Source organism: Cygnus olor, chromosome 10 (genome assembly GCF_009769625.2).
Source record: "Cygnus olor isolate bCygOlo1 chromosome 10, bCygOlo1.pri.v2, whole genome shotgun sequence".
NCBI classification, from domain to species: domain Eukaryota; kingdom Metazoa; phylum Chordata; class Aves; order Anseriformes; family Anatidae; genus Cygnus; species Cygnus olor.
This window is the reverse complement of record NC_049178.1, coordinates 9420385-9443983: the sequence shown is the minus strand read 5'-3', so window position 1 is coordinate 9443983 and position 23599 is coordinate 9420385. Positions and strand designations below refer to the sequence as shown.

General features: G+C 47.5%; 1 protein-coding gene across 6 annotated transcripts in view; it reads left to right on the top strand.

The window, feature by feature from the left end:
• Positions 1-7364: 7364 nt before the first annotated feature.
• Positions 7365-23599, top strand: part of DNAH1 (dynein axonemal heavy chain 1) — a 77703-nt gene continuing 61468 nt past the window's right edge. For 3 of the 6 annotated variants that reach the window (XM_040569292.1, XM_040569291.1, XM_040569287.1), the window contains exons 1-11: positions 7365-7454; positions 11563-11815; positions 12386-12458; positions 14827-15001; positions 16094-16250; positions 17090-17222; positions 18181-18342; positions 18868-19120; positions 20344-20501; positions 21314-21525; positions 22552-22850. In XM_040569292.1, coding sequence (XP_040425226.1) covers positions 11606-11815; positions 12386-12458; positions 14827-15001; positions 16094-16250; positions 17090-17222; positions 18181-18342; positions 18868-19120; positions 20344-20501; positions 21314-21525; positions 22552-22850 — 1832 coding nt within the window. In that variant the 5' untranslated portion in view covers positions 7365-7454; positions 11563-11605. Of the gene's footprint in view, positions 7521-11562; positions 11816-12385; positions 12459-14826; positions 15002-16093; positions 16251-17089; positions 17223-18180; positions 18343-18867; positions 19121-20343; positions 20502-21313; positions 21526-22551; positions 22851-23599 lie in introns of those variants that run through there. The other 3 variants (XM_040569289.1, XM_040569290.1, XM_040569294.1) reach the window with 3 other exon arrangements.

The following is a 23599-nucleotide window of genomic DNA, read 5'->3' as shown; positions in this document are numbered from 1 at the left end:
TGAGGATGAGCTCCCAGGCTGTGGCTAGCTGACCACCATCCCGTCTGCTGGCCTTTGGTGCCGTGCCCACTTTAGATGGATCTGTCCCTACTGGAAAGACATACTCAAAGGCACATTGAAGACTTCTTGCAGCAGGGCTCCTCCTCCAGTCCTTTTCTTGTCCATGTGGACAAGACATTGATTTCTGGTTGGAAGTGCCTTGCTGTGTGCAGATACAGGTGGGGCCATTCAGCGTTTGGGCTTTCCAGTGCTGCTGATGCCTTCAGAGGTGCAAGGAGTTCCTCCAGTGCCCAGCTCTGAGTCCCAGGCAGCAAGTCAGATAGCTGCCCAGCTGCCCTGCAAGTTGGGTGGTGTGGGATGGAGAAGAGAAGCCCTAGAGACATGATTCAGTGAGGTGTTGCAAGGAAGAAAAGAAGTTTTAGGAAACTGGTGTGGACAAGGTCGGTTGGCTCTGAGTGGTCCCTTCTTCCATCCTTCTGGTGACTTGAGCTCCACTAAGCAGAGAGACCTGAGCCAAAGATGTGGTCTGACCTGTGGAGGACAAAATGCCTTCGTTCTCCAAATGCTTAACTCCACTGGCTGAAAAAAGGTCAGAGGGTGGGAGAGAGCAAACCAGAGAGAAATGGAACCTACTCATCCAAAGCAATCCCATCTCCTCCAATTCAGTAGGTGTGAGGTGGTCATCCAGATTCTTAAGCTGCTAGAAGAGCTACTGAAATCATCACAGGCTTCTTTCCCAGAGCAGTAGCCATCAGGATGATCATAACATCATAACATCTGGGGGACCTTGGCTGCTCAGTCCCCAGAGAAGAGTGCAGGCTCTGACATGTTTCTTGAGTACCCAAGCTCAAAGAAATACAGAAGATGTATTACAATGGCCCCTAAAATGTAACGTTGAGAGTACAGTGGGTGTTAGCTACTACAGGGCAGACCTTGCCTCCCCTAGAGAAACTGGCTGATGGTGAGCCCCATCGCATCCAAGGGATCTTCCTCCACTTGCAAGGATCAGTCTGATCACTCTTGTGTATGAGGCTTTGCCTCACTGCCTGATGATCCTTTGGAGAAAGTAAAAAATGAGGCACTGGGCTGACAAATAAGAAAACAGCTTCATCCATTCCCATCCATTGCTGCTGTCTGCAGCATCCTCCTTTTCACATTAAGGTCCAAGGACTATGTGGCACATCCAGCTGAATGACAGCCCTGAAGCTGCTGCTGGTCTGTGTTCCAGCTCTTGTAGGGTCAATGGAACCCTGCATCATTTGCTTTCCCAGTGGGTGTTTCCCCATTATCTCCCCTCCTTTTTTTTTTTTTTTTTTTTTTTTTTTAACACACCTTGAGATGGCTTTCATTCATGATGCCACCATGTGGCTGGTGGCTGTTTCTTCCTGGGCTTTTCCTTGTCATTTTATACCAGCAGGAGGTTAGAGCAGATGCAGGCTACCAAATGCCTCCTCACTGTCTCAGGGGGGTTCAGGGCCTTTTTTCTGCAGCTTGTGCACCCAAGGCAAGCAGCCTTACTGTCGTCATTGCCTCTGAGAAGCATTGCTCATCTCAGCAAACTTTAAAGCCGCATCCTGACAGACCAAAATAAATCAATCAATAAATAAATCGTCCGTCTCGTCTACTGGATTCTGCAGTTTATTTCCTCGGTGCTGATGAAAAATAGTTGGATGCTTAGTAGCTTCATGAGACTAATTATGATAAACGGTCCCATCGCTGCTAATATCCGGCCATTAATTCCCAGATGGAGCTGCAGAAAATGTCAGGAATGGAAATGTCAGCTCTCTAAAAGGACCTGGCAGGTATTGAAGTGGGGACTGGAGTGTCAGCAGAGGAGGCAGCAGGGGGAGAGACAGAAATTAGCCAGATGACAATACAAATTTGGAAGTTTTACTTTTTCTGACTTGATCACCCAGTTTCTCCCAGTTATGTCTCTCGCAAGCAGTGCCATGACCATGGCTCCCTTCAAATTTTTGAGCTCTCTTCCCTTCACTGAGGCAAAAGACCTGGTGCCTACTAAGTGGATGACACTTCCTTTGGGGAGAGGGAGATCAACCTTAAGCTTCAGGAATCTCTTTCCCATGGAGCTCCCAGCAACGTCACTTCTTGTAGTGCTGGCAGGAGTGACCAGCAGCAGCACTGACCTGAGTGCCCCATAGCACGTGGCGGTGCTGCGGAAGCAGACACCTGGTTCTGATAACAATGGCAGGTTGCTTTGGCCATCACATGAGGGTGACGTGTGACTTGCCAAGGCTGAGCCCAGTGGGACACACTTCCAGATGCCAGACACTGTAATGTCGACTCTTTTGTCTCCTTTCTCCTCCCAAGGTGGCAGTGGCCGTTGCTGGACTCAGACATCACCCAGACATGGCTTCTCTGCAGGTTGCTCTACAGGACGGGCACACCAGTAACACCCATTACACCCAGTGCAGGCCAGGGAGGCTACTTGCAACAAAAGGTCAAGCTCATCTTCCATTTTCCTATCAGTTTCATGTTTGCATTCACATTCATATTTGTGTTATTGCAATAATCACAGTTGCATACAAAAACAAACAAACAAAACAAAACAAAAAACAGACAGAAAACAGCAAAAACACTTGGTTTTTTGCTTTCTACCAATAGTTTTTAATGGTTTCCCTCTGTGTTAGACACAGCTCTTTATATTCACTACTAAGCAGGAAGGCACTTCAAGAATAGATGTACCAGCCACACAGATGATGTGAATGCCCAGATATTGATGATGCTGTTACTAACGGCAAGAAGTCAGGCTGACACTTCAGTGCAATAAATCAGCCAACAAACATCAGGAAGATATGTTTTGAAGTCATTCTAAATCCCAAAATGTAGGGTTGTCCTCCTGTGTGGAAAGCCACCACTCTGACATATTGGCATGCTCAAGCCTCTGTTGCTGTTCTTGTTAGACTTATTCTAAGACCTGGTACAAAGAAATACATCTATTTTAATAGAGCCCATCTATTTTATTCAGCCCATCTATTTTATTCAGCCCATTGGCTCAGGCCTTGCTTTGTACAGCTTTTGCAATATTATTGTTCAGATGAGGAGCTATTCCAGCTTTTGGCACATGCTTTCAAGTAGAAAAAATCCAAGCAGGTCGGGGATTCCTTGATAAAATGCCAGTTGGTTGAAATAAAGTTTTTGTTTGTTTGTTTTGTTTTTGTAGAAATTCATTAGTTTGAGCAATGCTGTTTGTCAGCAGAGGATGGAATTTTCACCCCAAACCAAATGATTTGGACACTTACCTGTTGGGTAACATTGAGCCTGATCAGTCTGGTCCAGAACACAGCGTTGAAGTGAGGTTCCCCACACCCTGCACTGAGCACCCAAACCACAGCCCTCCTGGTAGGGAGCCAAGATGCCTCTACTTCTCTCATGAAAATCTTGATGTTCCTCGAGAGGCTTCAGGGAAAAATGACTTTCAGGTCATTTCCCCCAGTCTTTTTTTTTTTAAAAAAGGTGTTCCCCCGACCTCCCTGAATGCACAAAGTTAATAGGCTGAGGACCTCAGTCCCTGTATGTCATCTGGGAAAGCCGGAGTTGTAAGACTGCTAGTATCTCTTCAGAAGTGGCTTGCAGTTCTTTTGGGATGGTTTTCACTGGAGGCGGGTGATAGATTTCCTAGAAGAGAGCAGTTCTATCTATAGTTTCCTGAGTGTTGTGTTTTGCATGCTTGAAGGTTGTTTGTATTTCTGAGATTTCTGCAGAGTGCCAGGAAATGTCACCTCTCAGGCTACATTCCCAGCACAGACTGGCCATATTGGCTTCCTCGTGAGGCAGAACCTGCTACTCTTACCTTGGATGACTCGTGTCCCAGCTGCTAACAGCCTCCTCTCCTCAGCAAGAGCTGCTGACACCTGCTTTGCTGCTCCTGGGGGCCAGGAGTTAGGCCAAGGGCTTGATTTTGATGCTTTCTCCAAGGAAGATGGAGAAGTGCCAGGACCATGTCTGCTGGGGTGGGGGGCTATGGTGCTCCAAGTCCCCCGTGAACATCCTGACAGATGGCCTGCCCAGGTATCCCCTCAGGCTGCATGAAACCTGGCTGCTCATCTGGCTGGGGCTTCTAAGGTATTTAGGGTCTAGCTGCAGGGGATTTGGGAGCCAGAGGCTGGGATCCTCAGGAAAATCTCTGATATCAAGATCCCAATAAAAGTACATGTACATTCTTCTTAGAAATATCTCCCAGCTCGATGGTAGCTGACAGGATTTTTCTGTTTGTGGCCATATAGAGAAGATGGCAGCATTGTATTAGAGATGGTTCTGGCCAATTCAGCCAAGAAAAGCCTACTGCAAGCTTTGCTGCCCATCTCTGCTGAGAGCTCATCATCTGAGGCTTGCTGAGCTCCATCACCACCACTCCCTGCTGCTCAGGTGTGGCCCTGGCAACCCTCACTACCATCTTCCTACTTCTGGCCAGCCCCATGCTTTCTGCGCACCTTCCACGGATAAGCAACCAACGCCTGCAAAATCCTCTCTGAAGCCTTCTGGCTGGGCTGGTGGTGGGATCCTGACTGTGAGAGAACGTGCCCTGGGGAGACGCTTTGCTGCAGCGTGTTGGTGGAGACGAGGGAGAAAACTAATCAACACAAATATCGAAGTCTCATTCATTGTTAGAGATTGAGGGGAAAATTAGAGTTTGAAAGCACAGAATTCACAGCTGGCTGGTATGAACTGCTACGCCAGTCCCAGCCTTTGTGAATTCAAGGTAACCATCTGCCCTGTGTTGAGAAATCTGTGACAAGTAGTAGGAATATAAAGGTGAATCTGTCATGATGTTGCTTTCGCAGAAACAAATTGCATTTTCAGGAGAAGGGCATCAGGCAACATGAAGCCAGACTTCATCCTGTCTCTCCCTGCTTTGTGACTTCCTTGTGGGTTTGCATTTTGGGGGTTGATCTAAGTAGATTCTGTCAAATGTACCGTTAGCGTTGTCAACATGTGGTGTTTTACTCTAGATTAATGCTGTCTCTTGTGTGTGGGAACACACGTAGGTGTGGAGACACAGAAATCTAGGGCCTTATTCTCCAGTGGCCTTGTGTTTAGAGGATCATTTACACCTTCAGCAAAATGCGTGTGGGGTGGGTATGGAAACACTGCTAAATCTGAAGGTGCTCACCACCCACGTTGGAGAGGTGCAAGTGATGAAACAACTCACACATCATCTCTGAGGTCCACAGAAGCTGGGCATTTTGGTATTTTATTATTCCTCCTATAACTAGAGGAAGGACATTCCCTGTAAGAGTGTACTTGTATGTAATACTCTGTCCTGGTGTTTTCTGAGCTGGTTTGGGGATAGATGCTTCAGAGCTAAAGGGGTGAAAGTTGAGGGGAGGAAAAGTGCCTACAACAGCTCTTGGACAATACAAAGCAGAGGAGCCAGGCTTTTCAGACAGAGAAGAGAAACAAGGTCTTGTAAATAGAGCCTCACTGATCAAGCTAGTCCAGTAGAAACTCAGGAACCTGTCCTTGGAGAACCATTTTCTTGAGAGCTCATCACCACCTGTAACTACTGGCAGACCTGTGGTCTGGAAAGAGCACATGGCAGAAAAGGAGCAGGAAGAACTGTCAGAAGGAAGACAGAGCTAAACGTTTTGTGCCAGCCCAGCTGGGGACAGTATCTAAGCTCAGGCTGAGACAAAGAGAAACCACAAAGATGTTCAGCAACACTATAGCTGGCTATGCCAAATGCCAGCCACTACCACTTTTGATCTGCTGGTGGAAATGGGACATGGTATTGTCACACCCTGCTGCACCCATGGGGAATGAGTTTCTTGGGAACCAGAAGGCCCTTTTGAAGGCAGATCAGGAATTGAAACAACCATCACTCAGGACACTGATGTGTGCATGATCGATTGCACACCTGTCTAGTTTCTGTTCTGGCTTGGTAGGTTTTTGAAGGCCCAACCAATTGAAACTGTTCAGTTTTCATCTCCTGGCTTGCCGAAGCATTTTGTATCAAACTTTGAAAGCCTGGTCAAAAATGAAGCACAGCTAACCAGAGGGACAGGAAGACCTGCTGTGAATTCAAACCCACTGCAAGAGGCACAAGGCTAGTGTGAAAATATCGGGCATTTTCCCATGCAAAGCGCGATGGAGCTCCATCTTTGTATCCTCTGGGCCAAGAGGCACAATCTGTGATACCACCCCTGGGATCTCCAGGAAGAACCATAATTACATTAAACTTAATCAAGGCAAGCCATGATGTGCTCCTTTCTTAAATAAAGCAACGAGGCCATCAGTGTAATCGAGAACCTACTCCTGGGGGTTTCTTAAGCAAATTCGGGGATGACGGAAGTGCTTCCCTCCTAACTCCAAGACCTGACCGGGTGAGGAGACGGTGCTCATTGCCTGGGCTCTGCTGCCTCCTGGTGGCACAGCCCCTTGCCCCGCTGCCATACAGCCAGGACACGGGCCTGATCCTCTGTCCCCCTGGACAGGACACACACCATCTCCAGGGCTACCCAGGAAGCCCTGCTGAACTATCCCCACCTGGCCGTGCTTTTGAGTACTTAGCCCCAAAGCAGTTGTCCATCCAAACCTGTTCATCTCCCTGGGGCTGCATGAGGATGCGAGCAGGGTGAGCCCCTTCCTCCTGCAGCCCCTCGTCTTGCTGGGTGTCTGCCCATCTGGCGGTCATTATGTTCTCCAGGGACACATCCCATAGGGTTATTCAACCGTCCCAGGTGGCATGACCCAGAAGATGTGATGGTTTAGGATGTTCACAGGTACATAAACTCATCTGTAAATAACCCCAGGAGCTGGCAGCCCTGGGAGGCAGAGGCTGGTGATAGCTTGGTGGTGGTGGCCTCTGCTAGTGGTTCTGTGGTGGCTCTATGGCAATGGTGGCTCTGTCACAGCCCTATTGCTGCTCTGTGGTGACCCTATGGCGGCAGTGGCTGCTCTGTTTTGGCAGTGCTGGCTCTGTGGCTGTGAAGGTGGCCCTGTAATGGTGGTGCCTTTGTGGCAGCTCAGTGATGACGATGGTGGCTCTGAGGTGGCTTGAAGTCAGTGATTGCTCCCCTTTGGCAGTAGTGGCACCTCTGTAGTGGCTTTTTGGTGGCAGTGGTTCTTCGGTGGCAGCAGAGACTCAGAGGTGACTCTGTGGTAGCCCTATGGTGGTGGCGGGCACTCTGCGGGGGCAGCTCTGAGGTGACCCTATGGCAGCAGCAGTGGCCGTGTGGCACTGGCTGGGGGGGCTCTGTGGTGCCAGCTCGAGCGGTGCCCCCGGGGCCCCTGTGGCGGCAGAGGGGGCTCTGTGGCGGCCCTGCGGTGCCAGGGGCAGCCCGGGGAGGGGTGGGGCAGCGCGGCCGTTGGCAGCAACGGCCGCACGGGGCCGCCACACGGACGAGCCCAAGCGCCCGCGGCGGATTCCGCCCCCCGGCAGGGACCGTTGGCGCCCGGCCCCTCCGTTGAGGACGAGACCGGCGGCGGGCGGCCCGGTGCGTACCGGCCGCCGGGCAAGCCCCGAGCCCGTGCTTCGGCCGGGGGAGGCGGGGAAGGAGCGGGTAGGGCAGCGGAGGGTGAGAAAGGGATCGGGACGGTGAGAGCGTCCCCCGGGCGGTTTCCAAGGCGCTGCGGACGCCGCCCGGGTTGGCTTCCTCCGCCAGGCGCTTGGCGTTCCCCCAGCCGCCTGCGCTGGTGCCGAGGCCCGGGGGCTGCCCCCCGCCCGGCTCTGGGGGGCTCGGAGCGAACCGGCCGTTGTGGGGGGGCTCGGCTGAGGCCTTGCGGGGTGCCCCGCAGCGCCCAGGGGAACAGGCTGGTGCGAAACTCCGAATTCCTTTCAGCTCCCTTTTTAAAGCAGAAGAAGGGTTGGAGCAGGGGGTGGTGTTGAAAGAGGTTTGTTGAGAGCTTGTCGACTCGCCTGAGCTCAGAGTATGGGGCTTAAATTAGAGCAAAAAAGAGAGCTTCTGCGCGGTGATGTCTGATGGTGTCGTAGCTGGGGTTCTGGCTATCAAGAGATAAGTAGATTTCAGATTAATGACTGTTAGGTTTCGATCTACAGCTTTGCTTAGGGGGTAGCTTATTTTTAAGTACTCGTCTGTTGCAATTTTTAGGCCGATTTGAATGTTATTTGAAAGGAAAGAGGCTTTCTTAGAGCATTTTGTTGAAGCTTTGCATCAAAGAATAGAAGTAGAGGCAACAGATCAAAAGTTCTTACCAGACATTGAAAAAGACACATGGGAGTTTTTCTTCTCAGATATGTAAAGCCTGGATTTACTGAGAAATTGTAATTACAGTTTTGCCACGATGACACACAGACGCTGTAGCTAATGTTGTGTCAGCAGTGCCATTTGAATATACTCTCATTTTGAGTAGCTCAATTTAGCCTAAAACAGCGCACCTGGTATGTCTAGGAAACACGCTTTTCAGGTGTGAGAGACCCTGACTGAGCAGCTGGGGAAATGTGTGTTTTGGCAGGAAAAAGATTTTCAACGCTTCTTGTGGCTAAAGCTGGGAGGACTTGAGGCCAGGCAGGCGTTTGCCATTGCAGGGAGGTGCTCCTGGATGCTGGGGATGAGGGGGTTTTGGTGTCTGCGGAGGACCTGCTTTCAAGCAGAAACCTTCAAAGCTCCCCACATCTCATCGTTTTGCAGTGAGCTTACTTGCTCAGCTTTGAACCTCGCCTTGTCAGCGGGCAGCTCTGGCCCTTGTGGGCTGAGGGAAGTGCTCCAAGTGGGAAGGCAGAGAAAGTTGCAGAGGTGGCAGGTGACTGGAGTGTGACACCAACAGGGCTCAAGCCGGGTTTGCTGCTTTCCTCCAGTGTCTCTCGGACAACACAGAAATCTTCAAGTGCCGGCTGTTTCACACTGTCTGAGGTTGCTGTAGCAGATCTGGCTGAAATCTCAGGCAGCCGACAGACTTGACGATCCACACCAAGTCCTCCTGCCCACGGATGGGAGCCTGGGGTCACCATAGGATGGAGATTTGGGAGGACATCCCCGGAGCCTGGGTGCTGTTCTTCTTTCTGGGGGAGCTGGAGGCTGGGGAAGAGCACGTTGCTCCACAGTAAACCCCTTGGCACAGCATCTAGGTTGAGCGAAAGAGAAGGGGTCTCTCTTTTTCTTAAACCAGCGTGGAGCCCGTTCCTGGGAGCTGGGTGGGAGCACCAAGCCGCGTGCTGGGAAACCTCCTTGGTGGTGGTGGGCTGGCTGGAAAGCAGCATTCCCTTTGTGTTCAGCAGTTCTGCATCTCTCAGTCAGCTGTAGCATGCTCAGACAAGCTGTTTCACTCATCTGTCTGACAGTAAAACATTGGAGGCCTGATTTTGTTCTTTAGTTTGGGTGGTATGTGTCAGTTTTGTGTCGGCAGTTACAAACACCGTACCCTCTCTCGGTGCATCTGCAAGAGCGTGACAGGTGTTTTCAAGCTGGACACCAACTAGGGGTTTGATTAACCGTGAGAAAAGGGCTCAGGAGGGACTGCACAGAGGTGTGAGTGAGTACCTAGGGAGCAAAGCAGTGAAGAGTTAGCCCTGCTGTGGGCAGGCTTAGTGCATGCTTTCTCTGTCTTGGGTGCTTGGCCATAGCTTGCAGCAGCCTCGCTGTGGGTTCTGGGCAGAGATTGCCAGACCTGCTAAAAGGAGCACGGGCTAAAGGTTTGGATGAGCCTCGCCTCTTGGAGATAGCTTTTTGAATTGGTTGGGTTATGGATTCTGGTCCTAAAAGGTAAAAGCACAGTGAGTCACACTGCTACCTCCGCCCCTTCTCCTGGGAGGGATGCTCAGGTGATGAGGCAGGAGAGCCGCAGCAGGGCTCGTTCCGTATTGCTGCTGTTCTCTGTGCCGGTGCAGCCGGCAAGGAGTCCAGCAGCGATTCATCAGGAATCCTTGGATCTTGGCTGATACCAATCAATCCTCCTGGGCTGCTAAAATAGATGTGGCCAGAGCATAAAATAGCTAATAAAAACAAAATCCTCCATGGAAAATTCATTCTTCAAGGTATGAGGTTCCAGTTGCCATGCCAAAGAGAAGCTGAGAGGAGGATTTGAGATTTTTCTAGCTTGAAGGAGGGGAGAGAGTATTATTGATCTCATCTCCCAAGCCTCTGCAATCTGTTCGTTCACTCTGTGTCACTTAAAGGATTCGCATCATGGTAACCTTGATTTATTATCCGATTTCTTTTTTGATTCAGCCTCTCAAAATTGTGCACTGGCGTGAACCTACAGTAATAAACCTGCACAGTCATTCCCTCTTATCTCAGGCGTGCATGTAATGCTTTCTCTGCTATGTGTACCTGATTCATTCTTGCAGACAGACAGCAAGGTGAATTTTAGAAAAAATATCTGATCCAGAGTGTAGACTGGGCACAGTTTTCACTCTGTCGAAGAGCAGAGCAGAGGGCATGGCAGGAAGGGGCAGCGTCGTCACCTCACAGTCAGAGTGGGACCAGACAGGTACACACCAGCAGTGGCCTACAGGAGCAGGTGAGATCTTTCTAAGGATTAGCTGCAGCGAGCCAAACGACTCCCACTCAGCATCCTGCTGCGGTGGCTTGGCCTCTAGAAGCAAGCGAGGCAGGTGCGTGAGTCTTGGGAAGGGTGCAGGGTGCAAATGTACTCACGCAGGGCTAGGTGAGGACTCCGGGTCTAGCCCTGAGCAGGAAGTGATGAATAAGCCATATCATGGTCAGAATAGCATCGAGAGACTCTGCAGAGGGCTTTGACTCATAATTTATAGGAATAAGCTATGCGGCTATGTGTGCATGGTTCTGTCAGCACATGTGTGTACAGGCTGGAGGGGCTTGTGTTACTTTAGCTGTACTAATTAGTGACACCAGTCATCTCTGTGTTTAGACAAGCCTAAAATCAAGGGTTGCATTATCATCATGCCAAAAGTCCGAGGGCTGCTCTTAATTAGTTTCTCTCAGTGCATGAAGGTTTTTATAAAATACAGCCATGCAGCTGTGATACTTGCCTGGACTTGCAGCTCCTGAAGTGGAAGAATAGGAATTATTTGTGAGCTGAGATCACCAGCAAAATTATCCCCTGCAGGAGGATAGAGAGGGGAGCTTCTGGCTATATTTTAATATTCGTCAGGCAATACTTACACATCTCTCCTGAATTATTTAAATGAAAGAGTCAGACCTCACATCGGAGTCGCTGTGTTGGTATCTAGACTGTAGCCTACTCCCACTGGAGTCAAGTGTGACAAGGTTTTTAAGGGGGTTTGGTACAGCAAAAGTAGCACTTCTGTTGTAGTCCTAGTTTACTCAAATCCTCCTGGCAGCCTTCTGCTTGTTGCCACAGATCCGGGAAGCCCCTGCTGCTTCAGGAGAGCAGCTTTTCATGTGCATACTGTTGGCTTTTCCCTCCAGAACCCATGTGGAATAATAAAATGTTCTCTTTCCCCAGGGTTAGTGAGCCAGCCAGCCAGCCATGTGAGACCAATGCCCCCCAGGTCTTGAAGGCAGCACTTGGTACCAAAGCAGGGGGCTGAACCTACCTTGTTACCCACTCATCTTCTTAGCAAGCCAACGATATCCAGCACAGTGGGGGGGGTGTGGAGGAGTGCCAAGGATGGTGTTTAACAAGCTCGATGTCTTTTTGCAGTAGCAAGCCCAGGGTTGCATCGCAGCGCTGTTCTCCTTGGAAGATGGATAAAGCAACAAAGGATTTGATGAAATCTCTGGGTAGTAGCCCCAAACTTCCCTGTACCAGTGGTGAGGCTTCATGCTTGGACTGCAGCCCAAGAATGAATTTGTTGCTTCCTGATAGCTGCAACAAGGAGGCAAAAAAATACTCAGCCTTTAGACAAAAGACTTGCTCTGATGTCGTCACTCCAGGAGCCTCCAGCATCTCAGGGGTAAGTGCAAAGAGCAATTCTTTTTCTACCACGGACCTTAAATGGAAAAAAGTGTACCTATGGTGCACCTGGTGTGGAGAAATACAACTTTCATTCCAGGTCCTAGCCCTTCACTTTGTTCAGAGGCCTTTGTGCAGGGCCTTGACCCTTACAAAGTAAAGCCGTAAGGCTCTTCCTGATCACAGATGTGCTGCTCTCCAAGACAGTCCCAGCCACTGAGGTCTTCATGGTGTTGCTGGGTTTAGGATACCAGTGCAGCAGGGCAGACCTGACAGAAGATATCTGGAAGTAAAACCCTGGTGACTGCCTGCCTCGTCAGTCCACATTTTAAGTTGACTTCAGGCTGCACTTTGATGACAAATCCCCTGCTTCTCTGTGTGTTGGACTGAGGTTCCCAGGGTTGTGTGCCTCTCTGAGCCTTTTCTGACTTATTAACAGTCTCATTTGTCCCTAAAGCTCTGGTAAAGTGAGTTTTATTGTCTCACCATCTCTTCAGACACCTAAGCCCACCCTCCCACTGTGCTATAACTGTGCTCTGTTATCTCTGACACTTCCCTCACTGTATTTCAGGATGTTTGTGGTGCCCCTCGTATGTACCATGCTTTAGTAAAACAGGCGGACCTCGAACAGCACACCCCTAAAGGTAAATATACTGAGAGGAAAGGTGACATGGCAAGAAGCAGAGCCATGAGCCTTATGGGTGCTTGTGCTGAGTGTGCCGGGAACGAGGCTGATCATTATAGGTTAGTGCACTGCTTTCATTCTCCTCTCAGTGCCAGAAAAGGTGCTGAGCTGCCTGAACGTCCCATGAAAATGAGTTTCATGTAGAGGTAGAGCAATGTTGTCTGTGTGGGTGGTAAAACCATACTCCCTTTTCTCCTGGATGTAGCCACCCCCAAGGTTCAGGGTGGAGTGCATTGCTGCCAATGGGAGTTTGGTCCCAAGATCCCATGTGGAGTTTGGCATATGGCATTCAGCAGTGCCATATGCCAGGAGAGTGCTGAGTTTACGTGCGTTGTCGTTGGGTGTGGAGCTGGCAGCGCCCCTTCCCTGGTTATCCAGAGCAGTGAAATGGGACCTGCCCTCTAAAACCATATTCGGGATCTGGGTACTGTAGCCAAAATCATCATCCTCTCTCATTTATTCGTTCTGCATCCAAGTGCGCCCCCGAGTGCCTTGTTCTCCCTTTGATGCAAGGGATCATTGTGCATACTGAGCTGCTGGTCCCACCTGCGCACGAGAGCTTGTTGTCTCATGGATGCTCAAATACAAGCACAGAGCATAGCTGAAAAGTCTGCTGGCACTCTCCCTGCCCCTAGAGCATTCCTGGGGGTATGGCTCATAGGCTGGCAGCGAGTGGGGAGAAAGTGTGCATTAGAGAGGATTTTAGTCTTAGAGAGATGGTAACTATATATACACCACTTTCCTGTGCTTAGAAGTGACATTTATTTTCATGAGTGAGGACAAATGATTGCATCCTCAAGTGAATCTTGACAAGACAGACTCATCCCTAACAAGTGCAGACAGATCTCTATTTATGATCTGCTGCTTCTTCAAGGGGGAAGAAGCTATCAGGCTGGAAATGTAAATGCAAATGAAACGCTGAGTATTGACATAAATAGTTGATAGTGCACAAAGTGCCATGATGGATGGTGCCGTGGATTTTGCAACAATGGAGTGACAAAATTGGAACAGCAGTGCTCCCTGACAACAAATACAAATCAGGGCCATTCTGCAAAGACCCCAAGTGGGAGATGTGCATGAGGCTAAAGGAGCAGTAGTAAACCCTCTGCATTTTAGGGATTCCTCAAAATTATCATAAGCTTGTATATTGGTATGGACAGTGCAAATGTTTAGGATCCTGTTTATTCCATGTGAGGAGTCCTTCCTAAGAGAGGAGAATAGAGGGAGGAGTCAGCTGTCTTCTTGAGTCCCTAAGCAGGCAGTGTACAGCTACAAGGGTGCTGTCAGGGTCCGCTTAAGAAAGGCAAACAAATGACCTTATTAGAGGACCCTCTCAGGGTCAGGAAATATGTCTGGTTTCAGCACTGTTGGCTGCTCTACGCCATTACCTTGAATTCAAGGGGTCTCAGCCCTGATGTGGACAGAAGCACGTGTTGCAGGGTGAAGGACTGGGACCAAAGCTTGACTTCCACAATACACACTTAAGAACCAGAACCTTAAGTTTCTCCTTGGTCAAGTGTGAAAGTTCATCAGATGAAAAGCTCTCACTCCACCAAAATCTATTTTTTGGCTCAGTGTTCAGCTCTGTCTAGGGAATAGTGCTTTTTAAAGCTTGCATGCAATTACTTAATTTAGGTTAAGCTTCAAATTCCCAGTTTGCTGCTGTTCTATTATTTGCAGCTTGTTTAGCTATACAAACAGTTTGGTTTATTTATGGAGTAAATGACATGGTTTAATTTCAGCCAATTCTTGGAAATGCATACTTTTTGCTTAGTCCACATTTCCATTGAGAACATTTGGCTGAGTTGTGAGATTGTTTGCTGTTTAACCCATTTTTTTCTCACACCACTGCTGATGCGAGTAGGAGGTTTGCTTGAGCAAGCTACAACTGAACCTTGCTCTCAGAGCAACCTGGCAAAACAGGGGAATCCCACCCTTTTCTGAGACTGAGGGAAGCCATGCACTAGAGACAGAACCTTGCCCACAGTCACGTAGAAAGTCTGTAGCAAAGCTGGGAACAGAACTCCTCCAAGCCAGCTCAGTGTCCTGCATGCTAATAAGGCTCATTAGAGTCAGTCTCAGGCTTCTTCTGTGCCATCATTTTAATAGTGAAAAAACGTAATGACATGTTGCATTGGGCAAAAAGATCTTCCATCTCCGAGGCATTAAAGTTTGTTTCCCCTTTGCCTGTTTGATTTCTCTCTCACGAATCTAGTGAAGCAACTTCTGCAGATAACCCGGTAGGTAGCACAGTGCTCCTGTGTGTGTGGATATAAAGTGGAGTGATGTCTGGTGATTTCAGATGTTTACTTCTCTTTGTCTCTTAGTCACAACCTTCAAGATGCCTGAGGACTTTGAAGGTGTCCTGGATGCGCAAGTGACTGGACCAACCACTAAGAACCTCATCAAGTCAGATTTCCCAGTAGAGTCATTTAAGCCCAAAGTGCAGATTGCCTTCCAAAGGCTTCCAGGGCAGTGCCCTCAGAGGATTGAAGTAGAGAGGTATGTAAGCAGAAAGTGGCTAAAGACTTCATCATGGAATGGGCTCAGCAGGTTAAGGTGTTGATTCCTGCTTTTATGAGCTGGCATATAAAAATCCCTAGGAAAATACTGTCTTGTAAGGCAGTGGTGTCCAAAATGGAGTGTGTGGACCCCAGAGGGTGTACAAGACAATCCACTGAGGAGCAGTAAGAAAATATTTTTGTACCATTAATAAATAAAATTAAAATAGTGTTTATTTAATCTTTTTCTCATCCCTTTTTAATTTATATTTTGTTTGTTTTGTAATGTATGTAATATATTAGTACATGTATATAATTTATAAATAAATAGACATGTATGGGTTAGTGTTAAAAACTTTTTACTGATAGAGGTGCATGATCAGAAAGTTTGGAGACCACTGCTGTATGGGTTTTATATCACTTCTGAGTGCTCAGACTGCACTGTTAACTGAGAATTAGACTTAAATAATCATCTTTGCGATAAAAAAGCTTCTCAGTTCCTGGTTCTTCCTGGCCCCAGTGCTCCTTGCAGTTCTCCTGCTGCTTGTCCCTGTCCTGCCAGTTGAGCCAACTGAATTGTGGGTGTGGGAGTTCTTGACATCAATGATGCAATCTGTGTTTAAGGGAAAAAAAAACAAAAACCACCCATCAACTAGTAAGTCATCTTGAAGAAGAAAGCAAGCCTTGCTGCTGGAAAAATTATGTAGAACAACCCTGGTAGGATCCACAAAGAGCAGAACGTGTGTGCACTAGGTCCCTGAGAGTGCTCTGTGATCCAGCTGTTCTCTGCCATTGTGAGGCTGATCCCCACAGTAGTTGTTTTGGACTGAAACCAGATGCTTTTCCACATTGGCTCAGCTCGGTGTACACAGCTGACTGTGGCAGTTATTGTTGGCAACGGCAGTAGGCTGGCAATGGAGCCTCCTGCAACCCTGCTCTCGGTGTGTCAGCTTGTCAGATTTTAAAGCTCTGATGACCTCTTATGCCTTCTGATAAGCCTGCAACATGCCGGTGCAAGGATGTGCAGAGTTATAGGTGTGGGAGCCCTTCTAGGTGCTTTAAATGGTTATTTCTCCTATCCAATTCAAAACAGGAGAAGAAGGCTATATCTCAGCTTCGATATTGCTCAGCTCTTGGCCAGTGAGGGGATAGACTCCAATCAGCTGATGCCAAGGCACCATGATCCTGAAAATATGCCAACTATTGAGGAGAAAAAAGATCCTGTCTTTCCTACCTACCTCCCACTAGAGGTAAGAAAACACATTTAGCACTTGTGATCTCATTGCTTATACCACAGGATGTTTCTGAGAATCACAGGACGCTTAGCTGTCACTGATATGACAAGGAATAAAGCAATGCTTTGGAGCACTGGGCCCTGTCGGATATCTACGTGATGGTGAGCATCTTCCACAGGGCATCCATAACTTCCATTAGATCCTCATTGACGATGTTCCACATTGTCGTGTGTGTTCAAATAAAAGGTATTGTTTCATGTTTCCTTCTGGATGCGATAGTCAACAGCATTTTTGTATGGAACCTCTCCAGGTGGTGGCCTCTCCCTTGGAGAGGACTAGAGGTGCAGATATTGCTCTTTGGGAGAAGACTGTTGATAAAGATCAGCACAGCTTTTGTGCCTTAACTGTTTTTACTTTTTGTAGCCTGTTTAGGAACTGCAAACTTCTACAACTTCTTCACGAGGGGGAACAGTGGGGCAGGCACTGATCTCTCCTCTGGTGACAGTGATAGGACCCGAGGGAATGACATGAAACTGCATCAGGGCAAGTTCAGCTTGGATATTAGGAAAAGGTTCTTCACTGAGAAAGTGGTGGGGCCCTAGAACAGGCTCCCCAAGGTAGTAGTCATGACAGCAAGCCTGTTGGTGTTCAAGAAGTGTTTGGACAACACTCTCAGACATATGGTTTGATTTTTGGGTGGTCTTGTGTGGAGCCAGGAGTTAGACTCAATGATCCTTGTGGGTCCATCCTAACTCGAGATGTTCTGTATTTTACTTCTTCTTTCATAATTTTGTACCAGGTATTTTCTTCTTTCTGAAACAAGACTTAATTTCACTCATGCCCTGGCTTTTTAGATATTTGACAATGAAGAGTATGACTGTCGAACACCAGAAGAGTGGATCTCACTAGGACTGGAGCCAGGATGTCATGATAGAAAGCCAGTGCCTGGAAAAGCACTTTTACCTACAGATGACATGCTGGGACATGGTAAAGCTTGAATAAGTTACTGTTCAAGTGAGGCAGTGCTGACAATTATGGGCCCATTTCACAGAAGGGAACATAGATTCTGATGAATGCAGCTCTGAACAGCAGAAAAGCAATAGCTCATTCTGACCAGGTTAAAGCAGTCAGAGCAAGAGACCAAGGATCTTGATGACTGTCAGTCCTGCCCTAGACTGACTGTTTGCACATTTTATAAATAGTCTCTGATTTTTACCTTCCTGTTTCTGTGCCTGGAATTCAGTACAGTCAAAATTTTGTTGTATTGATTTGTAGGCTGAAGTTAGCTTGAACATATTATATTCTGCCTGGATTTCAGGAAAGATCAGAAGTCAAGTGTAGTTTGCAGTGAAAATCCAAGGGGTAAATCTGGGGTATATTAAATGACGTGAATGTATGTTGTTTTCTTGTCACCCAGAGCCTTCCCAGTGAGAAGACATTACTAGGTACACCTATAGTGGAGTCCAGTTGTGACTGCAGCTCATATCAACACATATGCACTAGCTTTAGAAGCATAGGAGCTGGCACGAGTACTAACTGCAGCTCTGGAGTAACCTCCGGAGGCTTGGCTGGCTGCAAAACCAAAATGTCTAAAAGCTAAGCTGTGTAAATTCTTGGGCAGCCAGCATGTGATGGCTGATTTCTGCTTGCTGTTTGTGTGCAGCTGCCCTGGGGAACACTACACCTGATCACACCCCAGAGGAGGGAAATGGAGGGCTCTGGTGTTGCAAACAATTGGCAATGCTGAACAGTGAGACCTGAGTTTATTTAGCTGATCACAGCAGAAATGAGATGGACAGACTGAAGCTAGTAAATGGATTTGACTGTAGCCATACCACTCTTATCAGAAAAGTGCTTGCTATAGCCCTCTGGAAAAGGGCTAAAAATCCCCTAACCCGTTAGTTAGAAAAACTAACCGTGGTTTAATCCTTGATTCTTCTCTCAGAGGACCTCAAAAGCCAGAAGTTAATCTACAAGTGGATTGATGTTGGTGTTCTGGATTATGACAAGGAGACAAAGCTTTACTTGGTCCATAAAACAGATGAAAATGGGATGGTGCGTGATGAAGAAGGGAGACCCATCCTCAATGGAGGAAAAACTCCAGAAGGTGCGTTTCAAGTAAGGCTTTTGGGGATCTGGCATATATTCAGAAAGCCAGTCCGTTACCCACACTAGTCCTAAGCAAAGATGGGAGGGATGTTAAGAAGTCATTTAATCCTCTCCCTGATACCACTTTTGACATGTCTGTTTAACCTGTCCTGAAAAACTTCCAGATGAGAGAAGTCCATGCCTCATTTTGACAACCTATTTGAGGGCTTCCCTGCGGAGATGCCTTTGCTTTTTCCGTCTCTCATCTTTCCTGCCTTTGTGACAACTTAAATATCAGTCTTTCTTGGCCAATGTCATTTTGAAGGGGTTGTGGACAGATTAAGATGAACTTGCACCTTTTGAAAGGCTTGGAGATGCTGCTAATTCCATGCTCCTTGCTTCTTGCTTTCCTCGGAATTGGTCCCTCATTTTGATCTCCATTAAGCCAATGCAGTTACATTGTCCATCAAATGTTGTCAGCACCACAAGCCATTCTGAGTTGTGTTCCCTGTAGACTTTTGTAAACTTCGCTTTTATTTCCCAGGAAGAGCCCCACTGCTGTCATGTCAGTACTGGGTGCCACGAGTTTGCTTGCTATTTCTGGCTGAAGATCCTCGAGTGTTTGCACAGCGGGTAGTTTCTGCCAACAACTTGCGTAAAAAGACACAGGCACTGATGCTCTATCACCTGTATGTGGACTGCATGCCCACAGATGGACTAAATAGCATCAGCGAGAAGAGCCTGGGGAGAATGAAGCTGTGGGCTCTGCATACTCCCAAATTGAAGAAGGAGAAGAGGTAAAATATCAAGTACATGTCCTGTGTCTCAGCCTTCAGCCCATTACTGTTGTAAGGCTACACAGGGATACAAAGTGGGTGGCAGTTGAGGCAGATCCTGAACAGCCAACTCATAGCCTCATTTGGTTTCCAGCATGTGCACATCTCTTGCCCAGAATGTCATCAGAAGTAGGTAGGATGGGAGGCCCAGTGACTGTGCAGGATGGGGTGATCTGGGTGACGGAGATAGACTTCACATGCAGATCCACTGAGCCGTGCTTACACATGCAGTTAAGTGGCCTTCAACAGCAGAAAGTTGGACAGAAATGGCCTGGTTGACCTTGCTGTCTCCCTGTGCTTCCAGTGCACAGATCAGTCATTTTTGAATTGATTTGCAGACCAACTGCCTCCAGAGAGTTGGCTGTTTTTTGCTGGTGACAATTCTACTTGTTAACAGCTCCAAAAAGCAAATCAAAAGATCTGCACAGGGTGAAGCAAACAGAACGTGAGATCTCCACCTGGATATAGTCGAGTGTCTCTCTGAGATGCAATTCATGTCAGGAAGGCGTTTTAAGAGTTCCTGGGTTGATGAATCATAAGCCATTAGTGGTTTTGCTGAGAATCAGCCATGACTGATTGCCCTGCTCAGACAGGAAGGTGTTAGGGTCCATACAGTCCGCAAGCCTAAACAGAAGTGTAGGAGAGTAATTGGTCTCTGTGAACAGAAATATAGGCACAAAGAAAAGTACTATGTGTGCCTGAAGTGAAAGATGATGATTTCCTAGGGTAAGCAGAGCAGGTGTTCAGCACTTATACACATGTTCTGGCTAAGGAAGCTAACATCAAGAGGTGTTCAGCGGGAGGCAGTTGGGAAGACGCTCCAGATAGCCCTGCTTCTCCAGAATTGCCAGCTGGCTTCCTCAGCTCTTTGTTATTAACCCTCCCCTCTGTAATGCTTCTCTGTTTGCATGCCCCCAGTAGAGGTTTTGCTTGGATATGAAAAGACATTTGAGAAGGCTGCAGTCCTACTTCTAGGTCCCCATTTACCTCCATCATTAAATGTCGAGTTGATAGCTTTGACGGCTGTTCTGTTTTCTGCACAGCTGTGCTAATACATTTAGCAGTAAGTGAGCTTCTGGGTTAGCAGATCCAGGAATGAGTGAAGGATACATCTTGCATTAAAGCTACGGACACACTTCTGCTTAGACATAGTGGGTTATCATTGTTCCCGTGTCTTGTAACAGAGTGTTAGACTGTATGGGCTGTCTGGAGAAAGAAGTGAGATTAGACTATGAGCGCACCATGAACAGGATCATCTTTGACAAAGTCGTCACTTCCGAACCTCAGACATTTTCTTACGTCACCCTGCCAGACAAAGAGGAGAAGAAAGTACCAGAGAAAGGTATGGGATGCAGTGGAATAGTTTGAAATTGGTGTGCTTATAGGATGTCTGTCTATGATAGGTTTGATTCTTTGTTACAGAAACTCTCAGGTTCACAATGATGATTAGGGCTCATAAGGGACAGCAGGAAGAGATGATATGAGACTTTTGAGTATGCTTGCTCTTTTTTGGAGTGTATTTGCATGTTCGTGTTATCTCAGTATAACACATTACCATCCATCAGCTAAGCTGCAGTAAGTCTGCACCTTTAATGGCACCAAATGCATGGCAGTATAATTAACTGTCTTTCACTCCGCACTATGCTAGGGCTGGCTGCCTTCTATTTGCTGTGCTCAGCTGTGGCATACTTCAGGTGTGAAAGAAGTCAGGCTCTTTTATGCCCTCACACTGGAGGGAAATGATCACATAAAAGGGATGAGGGGAGGGGTACCTTGTGCACTAAAATCTTCCGAAAATTGGAACACCTTGGGGTGGTTCAGAAGTCGCTTGAGATGATCCAGCTGTGTTCTGAAGCCTCAATGAGAAGATTCCACAAGTCCTATGTTCTTTGTCTTGGAAACTTCATGAGCCAAAACCTCAGGAATGTCAGGGACCAACAGTCCCTCAGCTCCTAATGGGAGGCTGCAGAATGTCTCTGCTGCAGGGCAGACACTCATTCAGCCATGTGATGAAACTGCTTTCATGATAAGGCTCATGCACTGGAGGAGAGTCCTTTTAACAAGCCCTACCCTTAAAGGGAGCTGTACTCTTCCTCTATAACAGAAACTGAGTTGCTGTTGCAAGTAATAATGTGTTCTTTTGTTTGGCGCCAGGGCTCATCTGCATCCCAGACTACCCTTTTGGCAAACAACAAGCAGACTTCAATTTTGTCTCACTCCTGACCAAGCCAGAAGTTATCCTTGTCCTTGCACAGGTTCATGAGGAGTGCAACAAGGCAGCTACTATGTCTCTGTTTAATTCAACCTTAGCCAAGCATGTCAGCTTGGAGGAGTTTGAAGAGATCCAGATCCAGACCTTCACCCAGGTGAGGGAAGCCACAGACCCCCTAGACAACATCAGCCAGTGCTGTCCATGCTCTTAGTTCTGTGTTGAACAAACAGCCACATAGGGCTGCACAGCCCCTCCTCTTCCCTCCTCATCTCCTGCAGATTACAGTCCTGGCTGGCACTTACAGGTTTCTAGTTTGTTTTTTTTCCCTATCCCTTTGGCTGCAAGGCACAAGATTCTTCCTGAAGCACTCATGGGGGTAATGCTTTTCTACACTCTGTTCTTTATGTACTTAATTAGATTACTCTGCTTGCACTGTCAATAGACAGACTAGGACAAAAAATTGCAACTCTGTAATAACTCTCACCAGAAGATTTTTGTGCTCTCTAAATGAGGACAGCACTTTGCACACTGGGTATGGCCATGCAGAGTAGCTACACATCTTACCAAGGTTTATGCAGTAAGTCAGTGGCAGAGGGCATGTGCCAGTCCTTCCCAGTCCCATGCTGTTTCAGCTAGGCAGTGCTGTCATCCACTCGGTGACTGAGAGTGTGTTATTGTACACAAGCAGCAGCTGCCTGTGGAGCAAAAGTGACACTTGGTGGTATTTTAATAAATTAAAACACTGCAGGTTGCTGCTGCCCTTGGTTGCTTCCCTCCTTTCTCCTCACTTGTCAAGAGAAGACGATGTTATGTCCTTTACTTGCTCATCATACTGTCTACACAACTTTTTATAAGGGACCCTGACACAGGCAGCTCCAGGGATACTGTTCTATAGAAAAGAGAACAAAGAGGAAAGACTATGTATAAAAAGAAAGAATAGAGCACTCCTGCTTTTTCATATCAGGCTTTATTTTGTAGGTCTTTTGTCAGTGAAGATGTATAGCAAGTCTTCAGTGCCACAAGTGTATGTATGGATTTGTGAGTTACAGTATTAAACAGTTACTTTTCACAGAGAAAAGTCCAGCCGTCTGCTGGTCCAGCAGGTCCAGCAAACCTGGCCATACTGTTTTCCTGTCAGTCCTCAGAGGATTACACAGCTTGCTCTGTTTATTTGCCCTAGGTTCAGACATTTCTCAAGGATACTTGGATCAATACTCTAAAGACTGCAGTAAAGAGCAGCCTGAGAAATGCAGGCAAAGGCTGGTACAACCTGGAACAGAGCAATTGGGATATCTACCAGATGTCCAAACTACATAAGCTGATGAAGCGCATCAAATTCATCATGCAGGATTCTGTGCGCAGTCTGGTCCAGAAATCACTGGTCAGCTTCACTCAGCTTTTTCTGGATGCTTGCCATAGTGTCCTGAATTGCTCAGAGGACATGGAATGGGGAGATGACCTCATCAATAGTCCCTACAGGTAAGGAAGGGAGAGAAAAGAAGGTCAAAGGGTGGAAAGAGCATAAAAGTGCCATTGTCTTTCAAATTACTGTTTTTGCAAGCAAGTTTTGAGCTGTATGGGAGCTTTAAGCTGGGCTGTTTTCCCCAGCCCTCCATCTGACTGAGACCATCTGTGAGACCAACACATAGCTTGCTGCTCTGCTAGTACAGGTTTCAAGTTGCTGATTTAATGATGTGAGGCACCCCAACAGAACCAAGGTCTGCTACCTTTACATCCTGTTCTAAAGATTAACTGCTTCCAGCATCCTGGAAGGAGCGAGTAATTACTGCTAACTTCTTTTTGGAGCCCAGGAAGAAGAATACCAGGAAGCATTATGGGCGCTAATTCCCCTCATTCTTGGGTTAAAGCCCAGGATTAGGATCTGTCCTGGGATCTCTAAGGAATACCAAATTCAGGCTGTCATTGTGCCTAGGTTTTTTTTTCCCCCTGGAGTATTGATTTAAGGATTTCTATCCTTTGTGGTATTAAAAAACGAAGGCTTAGAAATTGAAAACAGGAGGAAAAGGAAAAAACCTGCCACTCACATGAGGCTCTTACTAGAGACCTCGTAATCAGTGGAAGTCTTTACACTGACTTCAGCTGATCCTGAGCTGTGCTGCTGACATGTGAGATTGGGAGATACTCGATATAATTTCCAGAAGGCATTTTGAAAGTATATTGGAGATGCTGAATGTGGTTCTTCTGTAAAGCTGCTCCAATTCTCAACA